Source organism: Halyomorpha halys, unplaced genomic scaffold, assembly GCF_000696795.3.
Source record: "Halyomorpha halys isolate HHAL.00 unplaced genomic scaffold, Hhal_1.1 Scaffold40.1, whole genome shotgun sequence".
NCBI lineage: Eukaryota > Metazoa > Arthropoda > Insecta > Hemiptera > Pentatomidae > Halyomorpha > Halyomorpha halys.
Genome location: NW_027106400.1, coordinates 1,903,449 through 1,929,337, shown reverse-complemented (window position 1 = coordinate 1,929,337; position 25,889 = coordinate 1,903,449). Strand labels below are relative to the sequence as shown.

The 25,889-nt window shown below is 28.5% G+C and overlaps 1 protein-coding gene across 2 annotated transcripts; it reads right to left on the bottom strand.

The window, feature by feature from the left end:
* Nucleotides 1–1,480: 1,480 nt before the first annotated feature.
* On the bottom strand, nt 1,481–25,210 carry SCAR (wiskott-Aldrich syndrome protein family member 3 SCAR). 2 transcript variants are annotated; one of them, XM_014432027.2, is made up of 11 exons: nt 25,100–25,210; nt 24,825–24,976; nt 19,420–19,694; nt 19,101–19,254; nt 15,776–15,890; nt 15,432–15,605; nt 11,836–11,966; nt 8,960–9,133; nt 8,280–8,529; nt 7,996–8,137; nt 1,481–7,512 (listed from the first exon to the last, which is right to left on the bottom strand). In XM_014432027.2, exons 3-11 carry the CDS (start codon nt 19,691–19,693, stop codon nt 7,340–7,342), a joined length of 1,587 nt encoding a protein of 528 aa, XP_014287513.1. In that variant the 5' UTR covers nt 19,694; nt 24,825–24,976; nt 25,100–25,210; the 3' UTR covers nt 1,481–7,339. The 2 variants fall into 2 exon arrangements, with proteins under 2 accessions (XP_014287513.1, XP_014287522.1); XM_014432036.2 differs by lacking the exons at nt 24,825–24,976; nt 25,100–25,210 and adding an exon at nt 24,239–24,786.
* Nucleotides 25,211–25,889: the final 679 nt, after the last annotated feature.

The following is a 25,889-nucleotide window of genomic DNA, read 5'->3' as shown; positions in this document are numbered from 1 at the left end:
AAATAATCCATTCTGCCAAAACATGTACTGTATTTTGAGGAAACATTGGCACCATAAATATATACAAGCGTTAGTAATTTACTTATGGAATTAATTATACCATTTTAGAGAAAAGCAGGTTTGTTAATAAATTTCAAAAGCAATATTTACAACAAAGATTGTGTTACAAGCTAAATCTAAACTTCATTTCACTGTATCTATTGCTAGATGAAGTTTCAATTAGATTTTTTGGTAGACTTTAAGCCTTGTCCCTCTGAGGGATGTTGATGTACGCATATTACATACATATACATTCTTTTTAAATCATATTATAAATGTAAAATCCTTCAACAGTAATACAAGGTGCACATTGAAATGCTGAGTATGGCAGGACAGTTTCAGTGACTGTGATACCGCATGGCGCATGTGAGACGATTCACAGAAACTGCACTGACTTAATCTGCATAACTGCTTCTCTATTCAACGCGCACCCGGCCTTTATGTTTAATTGATTCAAATGGCAATGCATCAAAAATTGAGCTACAAAAACATGGTATTTTTAAGACCCTAGGCAGGATTAGACAAATTATTTTTATTTTATAAGATGAGAATGTTTTTAATTTACTTTACAATATAAATGTTAAAGGTTGTCACAACTTTTACAAAACAGGATGTCTACTGAATGCAATTACTATATTTTTCTGAGCTGATTTGTGATATTCATTCTAAAACTTAAACTGCTCTAACTTTGTGATTATATGCAAGCACAATAAATCAGCTTATTTATAAACCGTGCTGGAGAATAGCAACGGTTAATATATTTCTATTGAAAATTAATCTTTTTTTCAAAAAAATGGTTCATTATTTGAATTTAATAATTATTCTTTATTTCTTATATGCTGCATTTTAATATTTTGGCTACTTATCAATTCAGAATATTAGCAAGGATGAAAAACTAAATCGGGATTGTAAGAAGATATATAATACAAATAAATATTCTTAAGTTTTTTTAATTAAAGATATTCGTTATTTATTTTAATTTACACAATATTCAGTCCAATCATTTATACCAGAAACTAACCTCGTGGAGACTTTTCATAGCAGACAATATTTCAAACTTTTACATTCTCTGTAACGGTAGAATCTTTCTATTTGGTATTTATCGTCTACCTTATTTAAAATCCTATTGTACTTAAAAATTAAACAATAGAACTTAAAAGTGTAACAATATATTTTTTTTATTCTGCTTTGTTTATAAATTAATTTTTTTTTAAGATAGTCCTGTCATGTCATTTTTCTTGACTAAAGTGGTAAATACTTACAAAAAGTTAAGCGCTATACATATCTCAGCAACTTTTTTCAAACACCTACATATTGTTTATTAATAATAATGAGAAAAAAAACATGCAAGCAATAATACATTAAATATTAGTAACTAAACAACAACAAAAAAAGGAGTGACAGGAAATATTAAACAAAATGGTTAATAAAAAATACCAACTTTAAAAAATGTCTTTTAATTTTTTAAAGCATAAGGTGATCTATAACTCATTTTGAGGCATGTTCTAATAAAATTCGTAAATGTTATTTCTCAAACAGCTTTATAAAGACAATTACCCACATAATATCAAACTTACACACTTCAATTTTTTAAATAAATATATATATTGGCATTTATAAATATAGTACAAGCATATATATTTATAATTATTTTGTTAACTTCCATCTTAGCGACCTTTTGAAAAAAAAATAAACAAAATAAGATCCACTGGGAATGTTGAAAACATATTGAATGTTTTGTTCTAGCAACAAAGTCTCAGTTATAAATCACGATTCTTATATATATATACAATCTAGTGTATACATTTATAAATATACATTTACTCGCTAAAGATGAAAATGAAGGTATAATACACGTATTATTTATATACAAAGAAGTATGAAAGAGTTACGACAGACATTAATCCTTACAATTGGTTAAAACTTTGGCTATTGGATATAAATTACTCCATTACTAATACTTTTTATATTTTAATAATAATAAACGCTATTATATACACATATATATACAGTCATAGAAATATGAAATATATCTCAAAGTATAATACAGCATGGTTTATATAAATATTTTACTTTATATTTCTTAGTGTTAAATAAAAAAAAAAATATATCTATATAAATATGTTATAAATTTCAAATATAACAAAAATAAATTAATAATTACAAAGAAACTGCAAAATAATTGAAAAATATTCAATAGGCAGAAAATTAAAATTTTATTTGCCTATTACAAACAAACAGTAAGACTCCCAAGCGAACCACGATAAACTTTACACAATAATTATAGTTTGTTTCATATTAAATAAATGGAATTGACATTAGTTAAGTATGGAAAGTACATTCCCTAATGTTTAATATCAGAGAAAATAATTTATTTTTCAACTAGGCAGATTTAAATGCTGTTAAGTAAGAAATGTGATAATTTTATTTAAGAAATTATTAAACAGTGGAATTAGAAAAGAAAAAGTCATTTAGACAAAAAATTAAATTTCAATTTTGTCGCCCTTATAATTCAATTTGTGCATAAAATGGGGAGGGAGGATATGTACAAATTTAATTTAAATTAATTTATTATACACATTAACTTATTTGTTGCAGATTTTGTGCTATTGTTTTTTTTATTATTAAAATTAAATCCCTAAAACAGAGAATGTTAGAAGGGCTTTACTGATTATCAATTGGAAACTTTTTTTTAAAAAACAACATTCAATAAAAAATGTATGAAATGAAAAGAGAAAAACAAACAAAAACAAACAAAGAAAAATATAACAAAAGCTTAAGTTAATTGTTATATACGGTTATAACATGCGATTGTTTAGGTTATTATACATTGAAACTTTCAATACAACAGGCGTTCCAAATAATTACATCAAACATCAATACTTTTCTATCAAAAGCCGATTACTTACTCCGTACATACACGCAATAGATAAAAATTCAGTTCTAAACATCCCAAAATACAAAATCATGACCAAGCATTATCAAAAACAGCCCCTTACCTGAGATTAATTACTTTATTTTAAAAAAAAAACAAGACATCAGACAATTTAATCATACAAAAAAATCACATACAGATAACATCTTATGATTTAATCATTTTAGACAGGAATAATTCTCTTATTAATGACCTTAAAGCTAGATCAAAATGTATTTGACGGTTAGAATAGATAGGAAACCTTTGCCCCTCGTATATTCAATGTATACAGTAAAATCTTTATTAACCAGTATCTCCTAACTGATAGTGTTTGTAATTAATCAACAATCTACAAATGTTATTGTTCTTACTTCAAAAATTCTTTTTTTAATTGATCAGGTTAGCAATAGAAAATAAAACCGCTGTTAGTTTAGAAATTATTTTTTCTAATTAATCAAGTCAGCAACTGATAATAAACCAACTGTTAATTTAGAGAAATCATAAACTTTGTAACTAAACATTAAATATTAATTTAAAATTTTTATAAGATATTTTTAATGCAAAGTTCTGACGCTCAAAACCTTCCTGATGAAAATTACTTTAGATGCAAACGGGCAAAGCTAATAAAAGTATGATCGTCAGGGTACATTAAATAATAACTTAAAATAGTAAAAAAGCTATTTATTATGAGCTGACGTTTCAGGTCTAAAAAAAAGATAAAAACAACTAAAAGAATAAAATAACATGAAATAAAATTGAACTTTGGAGGGGTTAAAAAAGTAAGTGAACCAAGTAAATAAGAATAAGATGTACAGCGAAAAGAAATACAAAAAGTTATTAGACAAATAATGAAAAGAAGTAAGAACAAACCAAATTGTAGCTAACGATGGGAAATAAAAAAAATTATTTAAAAATAAAGTTGTCCTATTGTTGGTGGGAGTTCTATTTTCTTTATTTTTCCTTGAGGTTTATTTTTCTTAATTCCTTTTTTGCCATCTCTTAGCGTATACTGAATTTGTTTTATATTTTTCTTTTATCTACTTTTTTATTTGTTATTACTTCACCTTTTCATTTTATATGTATTTTCCACACATTTTTAACCCCACCTAAGTTTACTTTTATTTCATGTTATCTTATCCTCAAGTTTACTTTTCTTTCATCTTATCTTATCCTCTAGTTTACTTTTATTTTATATTATCTTATTCTCTGGCTCAGTTACATATTTTTAGTTGTTTGTATTTTTTCTAGCCATGATGAAGCCATGCAAAGTGGGGCAAAACATTAGTTCTTCCTTTAATTAAAACATGAGTTAATTTAGAAATTATTAACTTTATTAATAAACCTTGAATTTTAATTTACCTCACAATTACAATTACCTCTTTGGTTAATTGAGATTTTACTGTAGTAAAAAAACAAATCAGAAATTAAATCGTGTGACAAGCAGAAAAAGAAATTAATTTTTTTTTATTTTTAAACATTTCTCAGTCTTAATACTTAAATTTATTTTAACATCATTGATAAGTTTATCGATCGATATCATCATGAATTTCACAGTCGATATCAAACTAAATGAAATCACACAAACAGTAACTATAATACAGACGATAGGCTAGGCAGATCTATAACCTGCGTTTATAACTTTGAGCAAATCAGCGATAGCTGGAGTGGAATGCATTGATCATCTATAAAAACTATAGTCTAAATTTTTAATCGTAATACATTAAAGTTTTAAATGTACACGTCAAGCCTCCAAATTTTTTGCTTAATCTAGTTTTAAATGCTTTAGATATAACTTACATTACTACCGTCTTGTGCTCATATAATTATTCTTTACAGTTAATTTTGTGCCTCAAACTACAGAGAGATATTTAAATTTTTTTAATTGATTTCTTAAACTAAAATCAATTTTTACTTCAGGATGTCTACAACAAAATTCGAAAATGATTTTAAGGCCTTCGAAATTTTGAGCTCATGTGTTTTTTCTTTAAATAGTGATTGAGTAATAATTACTATACTCAAAAATTACAAAGTAATTATTATTAGTAAGGTGACACGATACGTAAGCTGTTTTAAGACAAGCCGATCATCTGTTTTGAGTCTCTTTTCTAGGCGCACTACCTATATCGATGTACAAAAAATAAGATACACAGCAGTAATTAGGATAAACCACATAATAGGATATATAAATAAAAAGACAAATCAATAAAAATAAAGGATTTAAGTGGTTTAAAAAGCGAGGTTCTCGATGTGTATTCGTTAAAAAGTAAACCTGATGGGACCAGCTTGAAAAATAATTTTATTTTATTAAAATTTCAAGTTTTTGAGGTAAAGAGACCATCACAATGTTTCATAATGTATAAGAAATATATGAGTACTTTTACAAAACTTTTTGCTTCATAAAAAGAATAGAAATATAAGGAGGTGATCTGTAAATTAGTTTTTTTTAAATTAATAAATATTTTTTAGTTATTTATTTATTTTTTTTAAATTTTGTTCAATGATTTACTTAGCATTTTTAAGAAAAAAACAAAACAGATACAATAAAAAAAAAATTAGAGTATTCTCAGTTCTTTGGTCCGTTGGATGCTTTTTAATCTTTTTTTTTTTTATGAAGATACTGACCTAACATAATTTTTAAATCAATTCCGACAATAAATTAAATAATGAAAATAAATTACTCTAGTAATTTGCTTTCCTTATAAACAGAAAAATAAAAATAAAAACTTAATTTGTTTTACTTTAATGTCAGTTTCAGCATTAATAACCAATTTAACTGATCAATATATTTACAAATTTTCAAGAAAGGGGATACACGCAGGTACAATAATAGTTGGCAAAGGAATACAAAAGGCATTGGCAGTTTTCATGTAAAACAAATATTCAATTAAGCCGAAAAATTAATGAATGTTCTTTCAAGACTAATTGTGATTAATAATTTTGGTGAGACAAGTTATCTAACTTTCCTATAGAACTATAATCAAATTGTTTTAAATAGAAAATTATCTGTTTATTTTAACTTTCTTCGAGAGAAACTGTCAAGATGAAAAACTATTTGAAATTTTTTTCTGAGTAAGGAAGACTAGTATTTAATAAACAGTGACACTTATTTAATCTTATTATATCAAGATTACATTATAATTTTATTTTTTTTTAAGGGGGGCCAGCATCCTGGATCTGACTCATGTGTTTCTGAGTAGCTCCTCAAAATAGTTAATTTCAAAACCGACCAATTTTTTTTTCCTCAAAATTTGCTTTAGAATCTTTCTTAAAGTAACTGTATCAATAAATCTACAAATATTCTACAAAAATATAACAGATTGAACTTAAATGACTTCAAGTCAGATAATTCTATGTTTTTGATATATGTTCAGTTTTTTTCTGAAATTTGATATAGTTACAGATTTAAAATTTTCACACATTACTATTGATGGTATTTTAATAAAACAGACACTAGGATAAACAATTTGATTGAATAGAAATTTCATTATCAAATTGGTACAATTCCAATACAAAAATTGGAAGATTATTAATTGACTTTAAGAGATGATTGTGGGAAGATGGTACAAGTGGCGATAAAAAAAAAAAAAAAATTAACATTTATTAGTATTTCTCCTTAAGGATGATATTTATTAGTATATCTCCTTAGCCTTGATGAAGCTTAGCAAAGTTGGGCAATACCTTGGTTACTAATAAATTATTTTTGACCACCACCCAGAATACCTTCCTACAATCGAAAGATTAAAAAGGTATAAGAAATTGGTATAAATTCAAAGATTAAAAAAAAATTATTCTTGAATTGAAATAAAAAATCCCTCATCTCTTTCTTTTACATAATGTAACTCTCATTAATGAAGAACAAGTTTCTAGCTTTGATAGTTTTTATGAAAAAGGAACATTCATATAAGAAATTATAAAATTTTCTGATGGAAAATCATACTAGTTCAATTTGCCATAATTACAAAAGAATATCATTGACAAATTTCTGCATTTAAAAATTTATTTACACAGTTGTTCTAAAGATTCTACACCAAATTTTTAGGAAAAAATAATGATGTATAATAATATATGAGAAAATATCTCATGGCCGCATGAAGTATACAAATTAGGTCTAGGATGCTAATATCCCCTCAAGTATTACAAACAAATACTAAAACTTTACCAATGATCTAGGAAGAATTTGCTAACCTAAACAATGTGTGGTAGGCTCTGACTCCTTGAGAAAATCCCTTTGTCATCGGAGACGGCCATTGTGAGGCCGCAGAATATCTTGGCCGAGAGACACGAAAGGATGCAGAGGCAGCCTGACAGGCAGGAAAGAATCGAAGGACCCTTCACCTCTGACGGCTGGCCACCATCCATCAGCGCCTGCAGAAATGCGACGCTCTGTTACGTGGTGGATTCTCCCCATCCCTCGCTGTCGTATTCTGAATCCGAGCCCGATTCTGAATCTGAAAACTCGACAGCAACTCTCCTTGCAAGTATTGAAGCAACGTCATGGAGAGCATTTACTCGTTCACCCTCTTTCTGTTCGATCTTTTCTACTTTCCTCAATTTTATACCTGAAGAAAAGAAAAAAATATTCAAAATCTTCAATAAAAATAAATATTTATTATTGAAAGGCTCTCTCTAAAACAATTTAAACTACAAAATTAAAATAAACAATTTTTCCTAGCAAAAGCTTTAATTTGAACTAACACTGCTTGTGCCAGTAATGAATCAGTCCTTAATATATAACGAAGGCTATTTTGGACCAAAACAAGAAATATGTCAAAGTTGTCGAGGTTTTTTTTTTTTTTTTTTTTTATCCCTGAAGTTTGAAGTAATGCCAGTTACAATCTTTTTAAACAAAGCTCTTCAAAATTATTATGATTATTTAGCAGATTCTTCTTAATTCATCCTTAATTTAAAGACATTATACAAAATAACACAAGTTGTATTTTATTCAAATTAAAAAAAAAAATTAATACTGACACTAAAAAGTTAATAAACACATTATTGAAATAATTTAAATAATAATTAAATATGGTTGGTATCACACATACCATCTCTAATTGCCTTAAGTAAATCACTTCTAGGATCATACTGAGGCTGCGGTGGTTGTCCTGTTTTTGTTGCCCTAACCACATCGGTCAAGGGAGAGGTGACCATCTTCATTGTGGTTACTGTGCTAGTATTGTTCATAATCTGAGTGAAAAATAAAATATATTAAATACATAAAATTAATAATGCTGAAATACATGTACAAATGCAACTTCTTCATAGTTAATAAAATATATCAACAAGACAATTTCAGCCTTCTAAAAGTAGATAATAATATGATACTCACTGGTAGCGGTTGTGGAGGTTGATGCACAATGTCACCATTGGACAGAGGCGGAGGAGGGCTTGGCCCTGAAGATATAGGAGGTGGTGGTGGAGGTGGAGGAGGAGGGGGTGGTGGTGGCGGTGGGCTAGGAGGAGCCGGGGGCGGCAGGTCCACGGGAGGTGGCGGTGGTGGGGGAAGAGCCTCCCTGCCCAAAGAGACACTCCTTGAGCCTCTAGTGGGCGTGTTCACTCCAGAGGAGAGTGTCGGTGTGCTGCAACATCATTAGCAAAATTATAATACTGTATAAACAAATAATATTTGTAAAAGAAAACTTTTATGAGTCGTATCAGTAACTGAGATAAAAGTAATGCATTTTATAAAAGAGCCAAGAAAATTTAATGTAACATAAGCTGAATACCTAAATAAATTGTTTTTCTATTTTGTAAATAAAAATAGTTAAATAATAAATCCAATAGAGTGCACTGAAAAGCAATAAAAGTCTCACTGTGAACCAGAGATGGACAAAAATTAGCAATAGTTGAAACTGATAAATAGCTAAAATTGCCATGAATACGACCTTTATTTATCAATGAACGAACCATTGATAAATAAATATTGCCTCAAATGAGAATAATAAAAACAGGTAAAATTCCTAATAATTTTTAAAATATTACAATATACACAAATATCAATGTACTAACCTATTGGTTGAAGTGTTGGTGACCGCTGGAGGTGCAGGCGGAGGCTGGGTAGGTCTACGAGGGCTTGTATAGGCTGCCTCGCTGCCATTGCCAATGCTGCCCTGTTCATCATCGTACCTACCGATGCCAGAGTCTTCTTGGGAAAGCCCCAGGCCTCGCTGGTAATGGCTAGCTCTGGAAAAAATTGAACAAGGATTACATTATTTATTCTGATAAAGTCAATTATGAAAACAAATGATATTATACCAAGGAAATTAACACTTTAGTAATAAGCCCTTAAGAAAATTACATGAAGACATAGTTCCGTTATCCTTACAGGCTCCAAACTTGTTATATTTGAATGGTTTGGGACAAGAAAGTGACAAGCCACAATTTTGAAGATAACTGGAATTTTAAAAAAAGATTATTTATTTCTCTACAGAGCTATTTATTTTTTTATTTTGTCGAACACTATGATTCACACATATTTATCTATAATATTATGGAATATGAAATATAACAAACACTACATAAGAATAGTAACAATTTTGTATAACTGCTGTACCGAACCAGTTTGCATCACGTGGTGTCAAGTTCTTATAGTAAGCCATTAATTTATAAACACTAAATATTAAATTTCACATAAAAATAAATTTGTAATTAACAACTACTTTTTAATAAGTATATTTTTCATGAATTGCAAAATAACTTCACTTTATGAATTAATCATGAATTATTAAAAAAAAAAATTTGCTTAGGTTATTTAACGATTTATTTTTAAAAAAATATTAATAAAATTACTTTTTCCAAAGCCCACTTAAAACATCAAGTTCAAGACAGACCTTATTTTTTAAGAAAGGGTCCAATTTTTTCTAGAGTTGATTATACAGAACTTTTGCTATTGCAGAAAAATTTGATTTAATTAAGGAGAAGCAACTGTCATGTCAAAACCGTTTCCACGGTGACACTTTACGGCCACAAGAGCAAATGTAGTCCCTGAAATGGTGGAAACTGTATAATTGCTGCCATTATGAAGTAATGTAATATGTTTTAAATAAATATTGCTTAGTAGATTTGTTATCTTTTTAAGGAATAGAGATAGGAGTTAGTTAGCATAGATTGTAATATATTTGTATCACTACTATAAAGATAACCTTATTTCAAGAATTTTTATTTAATAGAATGGCTTTAGATTCTCCATATTTATTATTATATATAAGAAATTTTATTTTATTTTATTTTGTTATTAATTTATTTAAAAAACTGACAGCAATATTATTATACTTATAACTAATAAGGATAACAGCTTAATTGTGAAAATTAAAGATATATTTACATAAAGGTATTTGTTTTAAATTAAGAAAATTGTGGTTACTTAATATAAATGTAGTAATCATAATGTGAATATGTAAAATTTGTATTATAGACAACCCGATGATGGGGCAATAGCCCTGAAACATTTATAATAATTGATTAAAATAAAGAATTTTAACAAGGAAGAGTTATTTCACTACACCTCATTTTATTAATGAAAACTCATCCAGTAAAGAACCTATAATATTAAGAACAGTTGTGACAGTATTTGCACACCAAATGGGCATGACAGTTGATAATAAATGTAGTAGTAGTGAAGCTATGCCATACCAGAAATTGTCGCAGTGTACACTATATGACAGTTGGCGTCTTAACATTGAAAAAATTGTTTGAACAAAGAATAATTTCATCAATAATGAAATAACTTCATCCAATGAAATAACTATGAACTATTTTTTAAAAAAAATTTGTTTAGGTTATTTAACGATTCATTTTAAAAATATTATTTCAAACAAATTTTGACAAAGTCCACGTGCAAGACAGACCTTATTCTTCTACTGTGTAATTCATTATTCTTAAGAAAATTCTAAACACACTAGATGAATAAGAGTTGGAAAATTTGACGAATAGGCTAGCACAAAATGATCCATTACTTCAAAAGCTAATTTATGGACAGAAAAACAAATGTAACCAGAGAAAAGATATAACTAGTGTGGCAGTAGGAGCAAGAACTGACACACTGGCTGCATTGCGGATTTTGCTTAATTAAAAATTTGATAAGCTAACAAAAAAATGAAATAATTAACAGATTTAGGCAAACATTTGGAAATCGTGGTTTTAAAAGCAAATGTATCATTCCAAATTTGTTTCACTAAAATATGTGAGATAAATACACTCCATTTAATAAGCAAATATAAAAAAAAAAATATTGAGTGTAAAAATACAGCGTAATCTCGGAATTCCAAACACTCCAATAATCCGAACTGGCATAAATTTTTTTTTTTTTTTTAGAAAACTCAGCAGGCAATAACATTTTATTTTTTTTTCAAATAAAAGAGATAATGTGTAAAGGGCATTTTTAACTTCATAATCTATATACAGGTTTTATTGTAATTACAGTGAAAACCGAAAGTGGAAATTTTTACAGCATGGATATAGGGTAATTCCTATGGAAGTGTTCACAATAAATTTGTTGGAATTAGAAATACATAATATCTATTGTATAAATCATTTGATTTTGTAAAACTAATTTCATTATAAATGAACAACCTTATAGTTTTAACAAATTAAATCAGCACTTAGCATTACTGGAGATGTAAAAGAAAACTTTTTTTTTTAATTGTTAATTTTTAAAAACTTTAAAGTGTCAACTTTTCAATAAAATAAGTAAAAGAAAAATTAAATAAATAAAAATTGTTATGTCAATTGAATTGAATTTTTTTTTTATATCCTTTTTCATTCTGTAATCCAAACAACCCTCTGCAGGAATTAGTTCAGATTACTGAGCTTACACTGTACATACTGTAAAAAGGAAACAATATTATTAATCAGAAATTTTTTTGTAAATCCTCGTTTTAACTTACTGATACGGGTTATGGTGCTGCTGCGTAGGGCTATATATTACTTTAGATGGGTAACTTCGTTTCAATTCAATACTATTTGGTCTCGACGGCCTCAATTCTTCATTGTCAACTCTATCCATAGTACCATAAATCTGAAAATTGAAATTCATAAAATAGAAAGTATAAACTAAAAGTATATAATTTACTAACAAACATAAACAAAATATTTATTAAACTAATAACCATGACTGTGTATAGGGGAAGAGTATGTCTGAAATTTGGGTTGCTAATATTAACCATTCGGATGGAACATATGTAAGACAGGCCTGATAGGTTTATTGTTTTGCTACCTGTGTTGTCAGGAACCACTATAATAAATTATACTATTTATAAGCTAGATAGAATTTTAGATACTATTATTATACATCAAACCAATATTTTTTCTAAACTGGCCACCAGGTACCTACACTAAGATTAGATCCTCAAAATCAGCTTTGTTTTCCCAGATTGAGTCCAAAAAGAATACATGCATGAATATAGATATCACACGATAACCACATTCGGATCTCACAATAACTTTGAATTAAATTACTATTTCTACCTACTTACATTCTCACTAGGACCATAGTTATCACAAAGACAACAGGAACAATTATATTTTCGGCATTGTAAGAATTTAATAAAGGATGGAACTTTATAATTCCTTCTTCCCTGATTGTATCTGGGAAACATACTTCACTGACAGCTTAACTTCATAGGAAACTAGTCGACATGCATTGCACATCTTATCAACACCTACTTATCAGTGAGTTAAGATATATGATGTAGGGTCCTAAACATATATATACATTTTTTTTCAGTGGGTTTGATAATTAAACCTAATACCTTGTAATTACTAAATAATATTTGTAATAAGTTTAATTAAATTAGTTGGCAACAGAAATGTCAAGCGTTTATGCATATAAATTGAAAAATGAAGAAACCCAGTAACAATGGATAAATTGAAATTTTGTTAAAATTAAAAGATTTTCGCTTATTTTATTTTTTTAAAATAATTTATTGATTTATTTTTTACAGTCCCCTCATAATTACATTTTTTAGAATATAATGACTTTTTAAAAAGCACACAAGTGTCTTCTTAGAGTAATTAATTCAATTTTTATTTAGACCAAACAACAAATACTTTAATAGTAGGTACTGAACTATTTCAGGCGAGCACTGCACTCAATACTCATTTTATTCAAGAAAAATGAAAAAAAAAAAACAAAGTTCTAAATATGTTCACAGTCAACAATTTCCAATTGGTTGTCATTTAACATCCATAATAAGCAATTTTAGGGTATCTTTAAAAGGGGCAGCTTAAAAAATATAACACTATAAACATTACATCATTATAATCTAATGTATGATATTACTAATCAGTGATATCAAAATTTCATCTATTGTTTGAGATCGTCGAAAAAGCCCAGATATATTGGCTGAGTAAAATTATAAAATTTATCCGAAACAACTCATTCAGACTCAGACACAAAAGCGCACTTAGTTGTACTCAGTCCGTCATAGTGCTGCCCAACTTCATCAGATTGCCTCATACTGAGCATAAAAAAATATAAAAATTTTAAATTATGTGTTAAAATTGTAAATGATTTTTTATTAATTTATTTTTACCTTACATATTTTATTTTTTTAAAGCTTTTTATCGTTCTTTATGTGTGTTTAATTTTTCCATTATTTTAATTTTAAAACCTTCTCTATTTTTCCATCAAACATAAAACACAATTATGTCCAAATTATATAAATATTTTAAATATAGTAAAAAATATACATACACAAAATGCATATATTACCCAATTGATATTTCTATTATATATGAGGAGAATATGGTGAGGGTGCGGTCAGTGAAAACTCAATTAAAATTCTTACTTGGATTTTCCACCTCTTCCATCAGCAGCTTCGTTGTTTGAGTTTTATTTTTTTCTCATTTTACACCCTTCTCCTTTCCTTATTTTTCCTAACACACATTATTAGTTATGTTTACCACATATTATTGTTGTCATATTTACTAATTACTTCTTTTTTCTTACTTAACTTTATACTTTGTTTCTTTATTTCATTATTTTACACCCACATATATTTTATTAATTACATATAAATTCTTTCTCTTTCTTTTTTTCACAACTTTGATTTAAATTATTATTATTAAATTAAAATATTTTTATTTCCTTGTTCCTGTTATTTTACTTATATATTTAAATTATTTTAGCTATGTTTTTATTTTATGTATCAATATTAAATATTGTTCATTGCTTTGTTAAACCAAAAAGCAAGCTAATCAATTTTCATTGTCTATAATAAATATGTTATTCAAAACTAAATCAAGATGGCAGTACATGTCCATTCAAAAGTCTGTTGAATCGCGGTCATGATGAACAAATTCAAATATTTAAAAAACATTATTTTAATTTCCCATCATAATTGAAATTACAATACATTTAAGAAAAAATAGAAGTTAAGAATAAGTATTAAAGAAAATTATTCATAAAGGGAATCATAAGGAAAAACTTAAGACCGTAGTGCTACAATCGATGTTAAGAACTAACACCTAGAGAAGGGGAAGGAAGAAAACTTGGTTTTGGGAAAGATTTGTTGCTTGGGCACAGGCGGGGAATGTTTCCTGGATGAGGAGGTCCTCATCATCTTTTGTTCTAGCTAAAGGGTGGACACCTTGAAAAAGGGGAAATCGAAGAGTCACCCAAGAAGAAGAATAGGAGACTCCTGGGATCGCCAAACACACTTTGATGGATGAGAAGTGAGTAAAAAACTGTCAGAGGACCAATGCTTTGTTTTGTTAGTGTTTGTTTACTGAAAGATTGCCAACAGTCAGTATTAGTTTATTGAAAAAATCATCAAAAGAAGATTCTATGAAATTGGTTAGGTTCATTCTACTACCTAAAATTAAATACATTTGTAAAAGATGTTATAAGTAGAAAAGTGTAGAAAAAGAGAATGAACACACCCAGAGATTAAGAGTCAATAATGTTATAAAATTAAAATAATATTCTCCTGTCTGTTTAATATTAAAGCTTTTAATTTCAACCCAAGCTACACTCAAGAAATGAGAATTAAGTTTAAGCTATTAATATTCCTAATGAATAATTTTTGATATTACAAAATATATGTTTTCTTTCCCACTTCTTATATTACTTTATTTTAAATTATTTTCATTTTGTACATACATTTGCTGACTAGATTTTCGTATGTATTCTATTATTTGTTCTTTCTCCATACTTAATTTTAATATTACTCTTTTCATACAGCCTTTATCTTCTTATAATACTTAAAACTATTTACGTCTTTCAACACTATTTATGTACCCATAATGTTGGTTATTTTCTAATCATTCTGTATTTCCTTTTTAATTGATTTTTTTTATTCTTAGCCCTGATGAAGACTAGAAATTATGGCCGAAATGTTGGCATTAATAAATAAGTTTATACTTATTTATGTTCTACACTGACTGTATCCCCAGCTATCTTCTCCTCATATATATTATTCATGGTTAACAATCTTCTCATAATTATTTCTAATATAAAATGTTCTTTAAATAAAAAATTTACCTGCTGCATGTGAGCATGATCAATAGATGAGCGATACTGTAACGTGCCAATAGTCGTCTGTGGCATGATATATTCACCATGTCCTACAGCTATCTGTCGCTGCCGCTCACGAGTGTTGTGAGGCTGCCGCACTCTCTTCTTCTGCCTGCCTCCTTCTGTTCTCACTTTGTGAGGCTGGTCATAAATAACAAATACATATTAATGAATAACCGAATATTTTAATGTAAACAGTTAAACAAGAGATATAAACAAGTAAATTTAACAGTCTATATATTAACACTAGAAATGGGATTTTTATATGATACATAAGTCAAAAAAATTTAGAGCTGAGAAAAAAAATTTACCCTCTTGCAACGATCATGCATCATCCTTTCAGTATCCTTAAGCATTTCTTGGCGCCAAAGATCGAAGAAATAGTCAGGATCTGTGTAAAATTTGAGGCCATCTTTTCCATCTTCCCTGCAAATATAAAATACAATTGGTTAGTAAAACAAACAAATAAAAAATATTAAAATCAATCAAGAAGATAAAAACATAAAAGTTTGCTAAACACACACTGCTGAGGTTTAAAATGAACTCTGTTTTCTAACAGAGGTAAAAGAATCTCTAAGATTACACTAGGGGTATTCATGATCTGTCAGTTGACAGTGGAGATGGAGTCACCAACATCTGCCCAGTTTATGAGGAGTTTGGTCTTCCACATTTAACAAGATTAGATATTGCTGGCATAGATATCACTAGGTACCTTATAAAGATATGTGTCAAAACTTTTACATGATAAAGTATGTTTAATGGAGAAATATTTCCTTCATTTATCTTGTTGAAACGATATAACATTTAACATGATTAAAGTCTGTTAACAGGTCTGCTAAATGGAAGATGACGTCACGTAACAGACCAGCTGATCTCCACACCATTTCGCCTGCTGTCATTTTGTTAGGCTAGTTACTTGTAGTCCGTGTTTGGTTTGTTTTGTTATTGTAAGGATTTTTTTTTAAAACTCGGATAAAGTAATAGATAGAAGTAATGAAATTCTGGAAGGTTTTGGAAGGAAAGGTTACAAAGTTGCCCGGACAATCCACTAGGAGATCTTTAACATTTAACATATAACACAATTCTACACTTATAACATTTACATTTAATACATTACGAATACCACTACTAACAGATTTGCACAAATGTGTAACCAGTTGGTTAAGTTACGGCAAGGCTTTTTGAAGTTGAATGAATTTAATTTCCGCTTTCAGCAACAATGATGGCATCCTTTAAAAAATGCAACCAATTAGACCTATTGATTTCATTTTAGACCAGTTAATTCAGTTGCCTTACTCCATTTATGAATTTTTTTTTATCATGGAACATAAACATGTTTTGATTTTGATGATCCTAATACTATTCAACCCATAGATAACATGAATTGAAGTAATTCCTATGAATGTTTTCAGATAAAAGCAATTCGAATAGTGGAGACATTTATAAAAAATTAAATGATTTTAGAAGTAGTTTTTAATCTTACAATTTTTCTTATACAAATTATAAAGCACAAATATATTTGTAACCTTTAATAAAAAATATATTTAATTCATGTTGAATTTTAAATAATGGATGATTTTTAAGATAGTTGATAGTATACCAACAATCAAGTAAACTCTGCTCACGTGACAGTACTTACTTGAACGCAAATGCCATAGTTTACACAATGGTAGGGGCTACAAAAGCTGCCATGATCACCATCATCATGGAATTAAATGGAGCCTTCAGTAGTCCAGAATATATGATAATCCAACGACTCAGTCGCATATTTCTACCAAGATTGGACTTATATTTACTTTACCATTACTTAATGTTATAATGAAAAATATATGATAATTTGAAAAAAGAACCTAGTCGATGCTCCCTACTATGTAACCAACCAACCTAAGTACCCTATATCATAACCTTAATATCCCATTTGTACCAGACCTTATTAAATCCACATTTACCACATCCCATGAAAAACTCACTCATCCAAATCTCTTAGCCCGATCTCTATCTAGCGTTTCCCCACAATCCTCCATGAAGGTTGAAAAGGAAGTGGCCTAGAGACCTATTATAAATAATTATATTGGAGTTCTGGTAATGGCCAGATTCTCCACTCAAGTCCTGAGCGTCAGCGGTTAGTGCCCTCACTTATCTTCCACAGGCTTTAAATACCAATGTCACGGTTGAGAGAAAGACGCAGGGATCTTCTAGAGTCCTGCCCTTTCCTGCACAAGTGAGAGGAACACCTTGGTTCAGAGTTCCCCAGGTTGAATGTAAATATTGCAAATAGGAATGATTGTTTTTAAGATATTAATTTATTTAATTTTTTTATTTATTATTATTATTATTTTTCCCTTCTGTTCTATTTCTTATTTTGTTATAATTTAATTCATATATTTGTAAATATGGAGTGAATAAGCTCTATCATCCATATTACCGTTGTCTAAAAATATGACAGAATGTATTATTACAAAAAAACAAAAAAAAAAACATAATTTTCTTTTGAGTCATTGTATGTGTTCAAAGAAATTTCTAATTCCATGTACTCAAAGAATTAAAACTTATGTTAAAACTTGATATGTATGAATATAAATATATATTAAATTAAAAAAAAATTTCAGCTCTACATAATACATTTAAAATACTTATTTATTTATTGATTGTTTATCTATTTATAATAAAAAATGAAACTAACAAATTGTAGATGTACTATTTAAAAAAAAAAAAACCCAGTGAAATATATTATGCTGAAGAGAGGACACACAGTATCCCGGAAACATCGAAAAAGAGAATAAATATATATATTAAGAATATTATATTTTTATTTTAAATTATTATTTTAAAAATATAATAAAAAGCATAAGTCATATGATGAATCAAATAAAAAAAATATTAAGGAATGTATAGCCACAGTTTATAAGCTAATAAAAAAATAAGCTAGGTCGGTATAACCAATCTTAAACCAGGTTCTTAACGCAAAAGGATTTTAATACAACCACTGAATTCAGAACTAATTTGAACTTTGATTTAGGTTCCTACAAAAGGTCAGGAAGTTTTCCATTCAGGCAGGTAATTAAAAAAAAAATATATTTTCAATATTAAAACATTTCAATCACATTTTAAATTATAGACAAAGAAAAACAAATTTAGTTTTACGCTTGGTCTGTAGTCAAATTTGTACTCAGACATAATCGATTGATCCATTAATGCAATTTTGATGAATTTTCAAGGATTATAAGGGTTGGTATCAAATTGAACACACCTATCTGATCCAAATGTATTTAGAGAGGAATTGGGGACCCGCGTGAAAATAGAATGGTATAAATTTTATTCTCTTCCGTAAACTACTCTCTCTTTACTAAGCAAAAAATTATCTAAATTACCACATAGTATCGTCTGGAACTGTACAGAGCATAGTCAGAAGCGGTTGTTAGAACAGACCTTAACTTGTGGAAACTTTGATTTGAGCACAAAAAAAACTACAATCAACTCAAATATTCCAGACCTCTTCATTATAAGTATTTATTTGAGCTATGTGAAAGCACTTAAAAGTCGTAGATAACTTAAAACTAGGAATTTTTTCAAGTAGTCGATTCTAAAACTTTAAATATATATATTTTAAAACTAGAGAAATGAACAAATATATACCTGTAAGCATTAAGTTTGTCAAGAGGTGGTGGTTTGTCACAAAGATTGTAAGTCTCCATCATAGCTGTAGGCATCGTATCCCTTGAAACAACTTGCTGATCGAATACCACAGAACTTTTAAAAGCTTTTCTCATGTGAATTTCTTGTAAGGAAACTAAATAAAAAGGAAAACATTATTAAACATATCTGAAAAAATAATGCATTTAAAAATTAAAATAAAGAAAGTGACCTGAGTGGGGGGTCAAAAAAGGTACTATTATATATTTGGGCAACTAATATTCTTCCAAAAATTTAAATAAAAAAAAAGCATAATAAATACCTTCTTCGACAGTGGAATCGAGCTGAGTGACTTTAAGAGCAAGCCTGTCGAGGCGCGCTTGAAGCGAGTTTGCTCTAGCAGCTATTCCTTTGGAATCCCGTGTCAACTCTGCAAATAGGTCCTCCGCATGTTTGGACAGAGAAGATAGCTGCCGTACAGCATTAGCTAAGCATCCATTCGTAACTGCTTCCAGCTCCGATGGAAAGTTCATCTCCTCGGGGAGAGTCCCCCGAGAGATGTGTACAGGCTCCACCGTCCTTTTGGGGAGCGGCATCCTGAAATACATACATGATTTCAATTTCAAATGGCTATAAATTTAGGAAAATTTAGAGGGATTTGAAATAACTAATAATAATTTTTTGAAATGAACATTTATAATTTAACATGAAAAATATTAACTCTAGAATACAAATGGCAGTAGTTGGAACGACGATTACCTCCCACGATGGTTTGTGGTCGAGTAGGCACATCAGATCTTTTGGTGATTTGTTCACTATCTGCAGGAGTATTAAAAACATCTTTAGCCAACTAGCACTGGCTGTCAGATACCTTTCCAATAAACATACTTCGTTCATTTTCTTAAGTTTGGGAATATCTGCAATTCGATTTTTTGTCAATTGGAAGCATGTTTTGTACCTGACAGCCAGTACTGGTTGGCCAAAGTATTTTTTCACTTGACAGTGGAAATTCAAAGCATTGTCCAAGTTTATACTTCAAAATCCTTGTTTGCTTTTGGGGCCTGACCCCTTAACTCAAAAAGTTGAGAGATTTCTAGGTATGCAAAATGATTATTATTTAAGAAAAGTAGATACATATTAATAATAAATAAAATGCACTATAGTTACATAATTTTTACTTTTGCTTACATATACACAGAATATATAGAAAGGGAAAGTATTGTGATCGTGCAAAATTTTGAATTTGAGATTCCAACGGAAATACAAATGTTGAGGTCTCCATAATCCAAATAATCAAGTCTAGCAAAATGGTCTGTCTGCGTGTGTGTGTGTCAATGTGGCCAGCCTAGCTGAAAAATGAAAAGTAGTATGAAACTGAAACTAGACATTTAAGGTACGTATATGCCTGGGGTGTGACAGCAACTTTCTCTCTAAAATCAACCTACCAGAAGTAAATGTAATGAAGAATAGTTTTTTATTATAGGACTAGGTACTTTTATAACAATTATAAGGTTATACAATGCAATGGCCAAAAACAGTGTGGCCAATTTGTTAATTACAAACTTGTGAAATAACACCTTATAGAATCAATTTTACATTTTTTTTTTTTTTTTTTAATTTTCCCAAAACAGCTTTAACAATTAGAATAAAACTAAGGGAATCAATGAGAAATTAAGTCTTATAGGGATTAAATGCCGCATTTTCAAAAAATCTACCTTAATTGAATTTATTTTATTTGAGGAAAATAATCAGTTCTCATTATCAATAATAAACAATGAAAAATAAATAAAATTAAAGAACTTAATGCATAGCTAAACAGTAAAAAAAAAAAGAAAAATGAGAAATCTGATTAGAACGGGAAAAGCTGAGGCCGCAAGATCTTTCCCAATTGCATTAATCCTTCGTTATCTTTTGTTTAACTATTGCATTCTAGGCAGGAACAAAATTTATATTTGTTATTTCAACCTCGTATCGAGAACCATAAAACACAAACCAAAATCACAACAACGATTAATTTTAACACGAGCCTACCAATCTACACAAAACTTGGTTGTGTAGTGCAGGCACCACACAACACAGTTGGGCAAAAATTAGCTATGGCTGAAACTAATAGCTAAAATTGTTATGGAAACAATACTTATTTATCAATGGTTCATTCATGACTAAGGGTTGTATCCATGGCAATGTTAGCGATTAGTTTACACGATAGCTAATTTTGGCCCATCGCTGCCGGTCAAGATGTTTTATTTTATGCTCACTTAACTTGAAGTCACACGATTGTAAATTGTCAGGTAGAACTTGTGATTAATATGACAAAATGGTGTATGACAATTGTGATGTAAAATAATTCTCCTTACTTTTGACATAAGCTTAAATTTTAAATATTTCTAAATGACATTTATACTGCTTAGTAAAGAGTATATTTAAAATTTGTATCTTTTTATTATCGTATATTCTAGACCGTAAAATATACATATTCCTCATATGATAATCTATTCAATGAATATATAATAAAACCAGCTACAAGTTACCATAGCCAATCTAGAAATAATTATCGAGATGAATTACTAAGATAACAATAACAGTATATCAGGATTATTTGCAAACAATGGGCAATTTTCAAGTACCACTAAAATAAAATGATAATCCTAGCCAAAGATTGATTTACTATTATGATGGTTATAATGTAATCTTGGGGAACATTTCTTTCTAATAGACATGATCAATTCAATATATTTTACTACTGTTTAACTAGCCATGGGTAATTCAATTTAAAAGGCGGGCAAAAATTGGCTATGGATAACACTACAGCTGAAATTGTCATGGATATGACAATTATTATGATATTATTTATTAATAAATAAATATTGTATCCATGACAATTTTAGCTGTAGTTTGTTAAACTATTCAATTTTTGCCCAATCCTGTTCAATTCTCATTGCCATTGCTGTACCAGAGCAACATTTTTACATTTAAATACATCTTAAGTTTATTTAATGAAAATCAAAGTAATTATAAAGTTAGTTAATTATATCGCATTAATTTTATAGTTATATTAAGTTGATTATAAAGTCAACGTACATTTGTAAGGGGAAAAGGTTCTAAGTTTTCAGGTCTTAACTAAAAGCCTATAAAAATCATTTCAATTAATTTTTTAATATATTAGAAACCGCAATAGGATATTTCAAAACACCGCTATTCTTTTCCCACATGAAAGTAGAATGAGCAAAAAAGGTTATTATGTTTTGTATTTTGGATTCAATTACGATTGATCAACCATTTCCTTATGAAATGAGATCATAAAATTAATAATTTTAACATAGTAATTCTGTGTTAAATGATTAGCTAACATTTATTTTACCACTCATGGTTGTTTATGACAGCACTGTGTCATGGCTTTGCTTCAATAATGGTTGCGAAAATTTCACTAGTAGATTTTTCATTTAAGTTTAGCTTGATAGCGGTTTTAGCGAAGCTAACAAAAGAAAATTAAAATTTTTTTTTTGTGGAAAATTGTCCATTATTTGAGAATCCCCAATCAAAGGAAAATATATAAACACTTCATAAGATATAAATTGACACTCATAATTCAAGCATAAAATTAAAAAACCTCATGTAATGTATAATTGCGTGGAGTTATCTATCAAAATTTAATATATCTACTTCTCAAAAGTGAAGGTTTTTCTACACAAAAAACATTCAGTTTTTTCGAACTTTAAATTTCCTCATGTCAAATAGGTATTGCTAATCGACATTTTCAATACAAATTTAACTTAATTTTATAAGATGCTTCTAAATAATCTTCCAAAAAGACTATCCTCTTAAGATATATTAAAGAAATTTATTTCGATATATAACATTTGATAGAAAATTCCTACATTAAAACTATATAAAGGACAGGAATATATAATAAGCATGATCATAGTTAATTAACATAATAAATATTTAAGAAAATAGCATAAGTAGATCTTAAAGATGTCTTACAGAGCAAATCTATTTAGTGCAAAATAAATTTGAAGTCAAGGAGGAAATTTTAATGGGAAATAATTAATTGAATAGATATAAATAAGGACCCCTTAAATAGAAAATTCATGAAAGATAATGAAAAGATTTTCTAAATAACAATTGAATACAAAGAATTAAATAAATCCTTGAATAAATGAATTTTTCAAGGCTAAGTAAGTGGCACTCAATAGGAAATAGATGCACTTTTAAAATTATTTTTAAAAAAGACAAAGAGAATAAAATCTAATGTTTTAATGATTTTTTTTAATTTATAAAATATTAATGATATTGAGGATAATAATGTACAAAAACAAGAAATGTCTCAACTAATGTTTCATTGGTCAGATGTGGTAATTGTGGTTTTTCTTTAGCAGATATCAAACATTAATACAAGTATTATATATTGCCAAACATATAGACAAATTAATTTACAGTAGATATAATTAATTCAATGTAACAATTTAATTAGTATTTAAATACAAATTAAAAATAACTAGTCTATTTTAGTAAAAAATACATAAAACAATTGTCATAAATAATTCAAGAGGTTAGTAACTTCTACAGATTCACTTTCTCTTAACTATTCTTTTTTTCACCACTCAAGTGGTCAACACATGTTCCTATCTCAAGAGACGTGTGTATGAGGAAAAAACCACTTACATCTTAAAATTAAAACTATGGTCAGATTACAGTAGTTCTAAATAATGCAAAAATGAGTAAATAAAGTTCGAACACTACAGAGTAGGTTTTTGGGCAATTATACTTTCTCCTCTTAAAGAACTATAATTATTACAACCATGTAATAAAATTGTTTTTTTATGTTGAGTTAAAGTTAAAAAATAAAGATTTACATCATAGGCCTACTTAAAATGAATGGAATATATGTATAAGATTTAATGGAAATATATGTATTTAGCTGTCTAGCAATATATTGATAAGCATATTCGAGAATAATTTACTGTAATTTTAATGAAATATTCAATGAATAATGTACTTGATAAACCAATATAAGTTATAGAAATGGATTTCACTTTTACAAAGGTTATCATATTAACTAACCAGATCAAATTGATTCAAAATAACATCGAACAGAGAATGAAAAAAATGCATAACTGATTCAAAAGTATTAAGATTACCTGGTACAGTAACAGAAGTTATATGTATTACAAAGTGTTCTATCTACTAGTACTGAGTAAAACCACTATATGTTATCAACAATGAATTGATTACTTCCTCATGAAGTCATGTGGAGGTACAATGACTCTAATACAATATCCAACACCCATATTTACATTACTTTCAACAGAAAAGATATAGTAATTACTTACAACATAATGTAAATAAGGCAATAAATTCCAACACCACATTTTCACTAGAGTGTGGTAATATCCTAATTAATTAGAGAAGAAAATGAAACTTAATTCATTGATAGTTTCTCATTATCAGATCTATTGAGTCACTGTTTTGGTTAGTGTGTCATAAATCATTCATGATTAGGAATGTAGGCTTATTTTCACAGTTTATATAAACTCAAACACAAGTTGAACTCTTTAATATAACCGTTAGAAAACTGATTTAATGATAAATGCACTAAATAGAATAACAATTGATTGTAAATCAAATGAAATGTCTAGAAAACATGGACTAAAACATATTTAAGTAGGGCTTTGAAAAACTTCAAGACAGACAGATAAATATGCTGTGTTAAATTCTAAAACATACCTGGTAAGATGTTTCCACCTCCTCCCAATATATAATTTCACGTCAACCTTTCGAACATACTGAACAACACCTAATCCACATTAGCTGAATTTCACCACTGCTAATGGCGTCGAAACCAACCCTTAACCCGATATGATATCAAGTTACTGAAACTGGAAAAAAAAATACAAATTGTAAATTACAATCTGTATTATTCAGTAGTTAAATGATTTTTTTTTAAAGTTCACACAGATCTCAGCAAGTAAAGAAAACATAACTGTACAATAGCTTCTAACCTAATTACTTTTTCTACAAAGAGGTAACATTACGGTATTGACTCCTACTGCGCAGTCGCCATGTTTGAATGTCATTCGTCATTTTTAGAATGAAATTAACTTTTTCTTAAGATGTTGCGTAATTTATTGCCAATTGAACGTCACCAAGAGTGCAAATGTACTCTCTATATTGTTTAAAGCAGCCAAAATAATTCGGAAGCTTGAAATAAATATCAAAAAACTAAAGAAATGTCGAACGGGAATTTTGATCGATGAAGGTGTGTACTTTACTAACGGCGGGTAACTTTACCGGCTGATGGTTATTTGAACTCAAGGAAAAAAAGTCTATCTCGCCTTATTAAAATAAAATAATTATTAATACCTCAATACTTTCTTATTATTGATATCTAGCATTTTTCTATTACATGTGAAATATTATGGCAGAATATAATTTTCTAAAGGTTTGCATTTAAAGTCATTGCTGATATTTTCGGCTGTTAAAAAGATACTTTTTTTTCTTCTTTAAATCTACATATAAATAATCTATCTTGTGAAATGGATCTGGGCGGCATACCAGAAATATAATCAGACAGTAAATATTTCTCTTTGAAGGGTAAGTGGAGTAACTTATGTAAAATAGTTAACTTACCCCTAGAATCTTAATAGTACAATATTATTGACCTAAGGAGCATATCGCTGCTACCTATCATATTATATATACTATATACTATATTCACCACACGTGTTTTACTTATGCCCGGTTCTATTATTATTTTTTAATATAATATAAGGCAATCCACAGCGAAGGCGA

Excerpts from the sequence above, each read along its gene's own strand:
- SCAR (XM_014432027.2), bottom strand. The coding sequence starts at position 19,693 with ATGCCGCTCCCCAAAAGGACGGTGGAGCCTGTACACATCTCTCGGGGG. Across the intron at positions 19,255-19,419 it reads CGATTCCACTGTCGAAGAAG|TTTCCTTACAAGAAATTCAC; the intron begins GTATTTATTATG and ends CTTTTTATTTAG. Across the intron at positions 7,513-7,995 it reads ACTTAAGGCAATTAGAGATG|GTATAAAATTGAGGAAAGTA; the intron begins GTATGTGTGATA and ends TCTTTTCTTCAG.